Source organism: Taudactylus pleione, unplaced genomic scaffold (genome assembly GCF_031769625.1).
Source record: "Taudactylus pleione unplaced genomic scaffold, aTauple2 ptg001224l, whole genome shotgun sequence".
In the NCBI taxonomy this organism is placed as follows: domain Eukaryota; kingdom Metazoa; phylum Chordata; class Amphibia; order Anura; family Myobatrachidae; genus Taudactylus; species Taudactylus pleione.
Window position 1 is genome coordinate 149,972 of NW_028285624.1, and position 4,008 is coordinate 153,979.

Below are 4,008 nucleotides of genomic sequence, written 5' to 3' on the forward strand. Positions count from 1 at the left end.
CATGCAGACACTGCCGTTTCCACAGGAGGTTATTTTGTAGTGGGAACTGGGCAGTGGCAATGCCATCACACGTAACCTAGACTAGATGGGCAAAGTGGTTCTTATCTGCCATCAAAGTCTCTATTTCTATGTTTCTATGTATGACCTGGGGGAGTGTCATGGGATTGTTGTTGGCATGTATTATAATCCACATATGATTAGAGTCAGAGGAGTAGTGTGGAACCATGGTGCCTGGAGAAAGTGCATGTCATAGCGCCCCCCTCCCTGTACTGAACTGTTCCTGTGGGGTATGACCAGCCTGCGGGGGAATACTGAAGTTAAGAGGAAAACAGCAAACAGTGGCAGTATCATGCTGGGCATTGAGGTCCCATTGGGGGAATAGAATGCTCCGGTGACTTATCTGACATTAAGGAGTAGCTCCTTTGGCACTGCTTTATTATGTATAGCTCCTAGGATCTGACTTTTATCTACTTTGAATCATTGTTATCAGTCAATAGAGGAGATTGTATTATATATTTTGATCATTTACCTTAAACTGACAGAGTACATGTGCTAGAGTGAGATTCCACAGGGTGCACAGCTTATTACTGCAATCACTGCCCCAAGCAGCTGTCAGTGGAGTGGGAACACCTATGGGAATCCCCTTCTTAGCTACGCTCCTACTTCACAAATATACATTGTACCTATATTAATGTGAGTACTACTACCCATGCTCTGTCTACCACCATTATTATTATTCCAGGTCTCCTAATATTTTTTAAAGGACCTTTCAAATAACACATTATGGTCATGCCTGGGAACACCTCCATTACTTTACATAGCAAAGCAGTGACTGTTTTTTAAAGTCATGCCTTATAATTGATGTTTAGGATTTTACTTTAGATGTGTTACTTTCAAGTTAATTGAAGCCCAATGATGAATGAGGAGAGAAGGAGGGAGGGGATCAAAGAGGAGAGGGGAGAGGAAAGTGCTGATCAGAGAGGGGAGGTGACAGAGGCCACTAAGAAAGGAGAGGAGAGGGGAGGTTACAGAAGCCAATAAGAGAGGAGAGGGGTGGTGACAGAGGCCAATAAGAGAGGAGAGGGGAGGTGACAGAGGCCAATAAGAGAGGAGAGGGGAGGTGACAGAGGCCAATAAGAAAGGAGAGGGGAGGTGACAGAAGCCAATAAGAAAGGAGAGGGGAGGTGACAGAGGCCAATAAGAAAGGAGAGGAGAGGTGGCAGAAGCCAATAAGACAGGAGAGGAGAGGAGGTGACAGAGGCCCATAAGAGAGGAGAGGGGAGGTGACAGAGGCCAATAAGACAGGAGAGGAGAGGGGAGGTGACAGAGGCCCATAAGAAAGGAGAAGAGAGGGGTGGTGACAGAGGCCAATAATACAGGAGAAGAGAGGGGAGGTGACAGAGGCCCATAAGACAGGAGAGGGGAGGTGACAGAGGCCAATAAGAAAGGAGATGACAGGGGAGGTGACAGAGGCCAATAAGACAGGAGAGGAGAGGGGAGGTGACAGAGGCCAATAAGAAAGGAGAGGGGAGGTGACAGAGGCCAATAAGAAAGAAGAGGAGAGGGGAGGTGACAGAGGCCAATAGGAGAGGGGAGGTGACAGAGGTCAATAAGAAAGGAGAGGAGAGGGGAGGTGACAGAGGCCAATAAGAAAGGAGAAGAGAGGGGAGGTGACAGAAGCTAATAAGAAAGGAGAAGAGAGGGGAGGTGACAGAGGCCAATAAGAAAGGAGAAGAGAGGAGAGGTGACAGAGGCCAATAAGAAAGAAGAGGAGAGGGGAGGTGACAGAGGCCAATAAGAAAGGAGAGGAGAGGGGAGGTGACAGAGGCTAATAAGAAAGAAGAGGGGAGGTGACAGAGGCCAATAAGACAGGAGAAGAGAGGGGAGGTGACAAAAGCCCATAAGACAGGAGAAGAGAGGGGAGGTGACAGAAGCCCATAAGACAGGAGAGGGGAGGTGACAGAGGCCCATAAGAAAGGAGATGACAGGGGAGGTGACAGAGGCCAATAAGACAGGAGAGGAGAGGCGACAGAGGCCAATAAGACAGGAGAAGAGAGGGGAGGTGACAGAGGCCAATAAGAAAGGAAAGGAGAGGGGAGGTGACAGAGGCCAATAAGAAAGAAGAGGAGAGGGAAGGTGACAGAGGCCAATAAGAGAGGAGAGGGGAGGTGACAGAGGCCAATAAGAAAGTAGAGGAGAGGGGAGGTGACAGCAGATGATCACAGAGGAGGGAGGGCCGGAGGGGAGATAATCTGGGCAGCTTGAGGGAAGATGAAATGTAGAAACGAATCTCGGATCCATAACTTATTTAGGATATAGAGCAAACCAAGATAAAATGAACAGGCGGCCGTCATACTGTGCAGCGCCCCATGAATTCCGGTACCCTGGATGGCGCCCTCTGTCCATTTTCTCACCCGGAGCTCGTGTCCCACTCGTACCACCCTCGCAACACCCCTGATTTTTTGAGCTGTATGTATGGTGAATGGAAGTCTTTTTCTGAAGTATCTCTTACACCTAGCATGAGCTTGGTGCAAGTGCAAATGCTAATAATTCATGTATGCTCACCCAAATCTCTGTCCTAAATTTCCATCTAGGATTTTTCCAGGGAGTAGGTCCCAAATAAGGTGCAATCCTGATTTTTGTACACCCATGATGTGGTGACCCTTATCTATTAGCTTCTTCCTGCGGTATAGAAGTATGTTCTGTCCCCCGCAGGCTGAGCTCCCAGCTTCCCATGGAGGGTGCTCCTGTAGATCACTGTAACCCTCCTCTACAGGTGACTCCCGGAGGTCCAGGGTACAGTGTAAGTGAGCACTGTCTGTGTCTTGCTCACAGTGCTGAGACAGGCGGCTAAGCTTCTGGATATTTGTCTCGGTCTGATCCTGATTCTTTATTCTCCCGGCCAAACTGTACAGCAGCGGTGTCCGTTGTAGTGACATTCGGGTCTGTAGCACCGAGGGGTGTACTCCGGGGCTGTGGGAAGCAGATCTTCGTTCTTTGTTAACAACCTTGCGGTTGTGTCGAGCCTGGCTTAGCCGGAAGTTTGGCGTTGGTGCAGCGTGCCATCCTCTACTGGTAACCTGGCAGCGTGCGAGCAGGTGGCCGTGTCTGTAAGTGGTGGGTCCCGATGCATATCGGCCAATCACAGCTTCACCAGGGATTTTATGTGAACCTGCATCTAATGACCTGGAGTACATTTCCTCCTCTTGCTGCTCCCATACTCCTCACGACGTTTCCTTTTCCTAGTTTTTGGAAATGGTGTAAAAGTTCCATTTTCTAGGCAGTCAATGAGATGTTCCCTCATTAATTCATAGATGTAGCTGCAAGACGGAACGTCGTCATTGAAGAGGATCTCCACAGCATTTGCTATAGAATACACTACGCAGTCACTGGAGGTTTCCTGCTGTTGCTCCACATCCAGGATTTTGATGTTTTTCAGTGTGTCCTTTGGAACAACAGTCCCGTACAGTTCTTGCAGCTGTTTCAGAGCACAGGCGGTAAACTCTGACTGTTGAGCACTGTCCGCGACTTGTATCTGCCCATTCCGAAAACAGGACATGAAACAGTGTCTGCGAGGCTTATCTGGGTGGATCTGTACTGCAGGCCCAGAGACGGGGTTATAGGAGCTAAATATTCCTCCCCATGTGCACTGCAAGCCTTGCATATTAAATTGCCGCCACAGTATGGACTGAGCGGCATCAATGATCTCGGGGTTCAGAGCTCCGCCGCTCTGCAGTCTGAATCCATGTGCCTCTGTTAGCCCCAAATGAGGCAGCCACATTTTCTGTAAATGTGCAAGAAAAAACTTAAATTAGAAAAAAAATTCAATATCTTTCTAAGTACAGTACTAATCTTGTACTATAATGTTACTTATATGTGCTGAAAAGATACATGCACAGCATATACCCATTGCTTAGGACACTAGGTAATGGTATACAGGTGTGGTATGGTACCTATGTAATCAATGTAACAGTATAGTCAAGACATTTGCCAGAAGCTAATTGGAAT

General features: G+C 48.1%; 1 protein-coding gene across 1 annotated transcript; it reads right to left on the reverse strand.

Moving 5' to 3' along the window:
* Positions 1-3,178: 3,178 nt before the first annotated feature.
* LOC148451001 (uncharacterized) lies at positions 3,179-3,781 on the reverse strand. Its single transcript, XM_088462399.1, has one exon. It carries the CDS (start codon positions 3,779-3,781, stop codon positions 3,179-3,181), a length of 603 nt encoding a protein of 200 aa, XP_088318525.1.
* Between the last annotated feature and the right edge of the window lie 227 nt (positions 3,782-4,008).

Bases quoted from the DNA above. Each gene is read 5' to 3' on its own strand.
- LOC148451001 (XM_088462399.1), bottom strand. From the start codon at position 3,781: ATGTGGCTGCCTCATTTGGGGCTAACAGAGGCACATGGATTCAGACTG.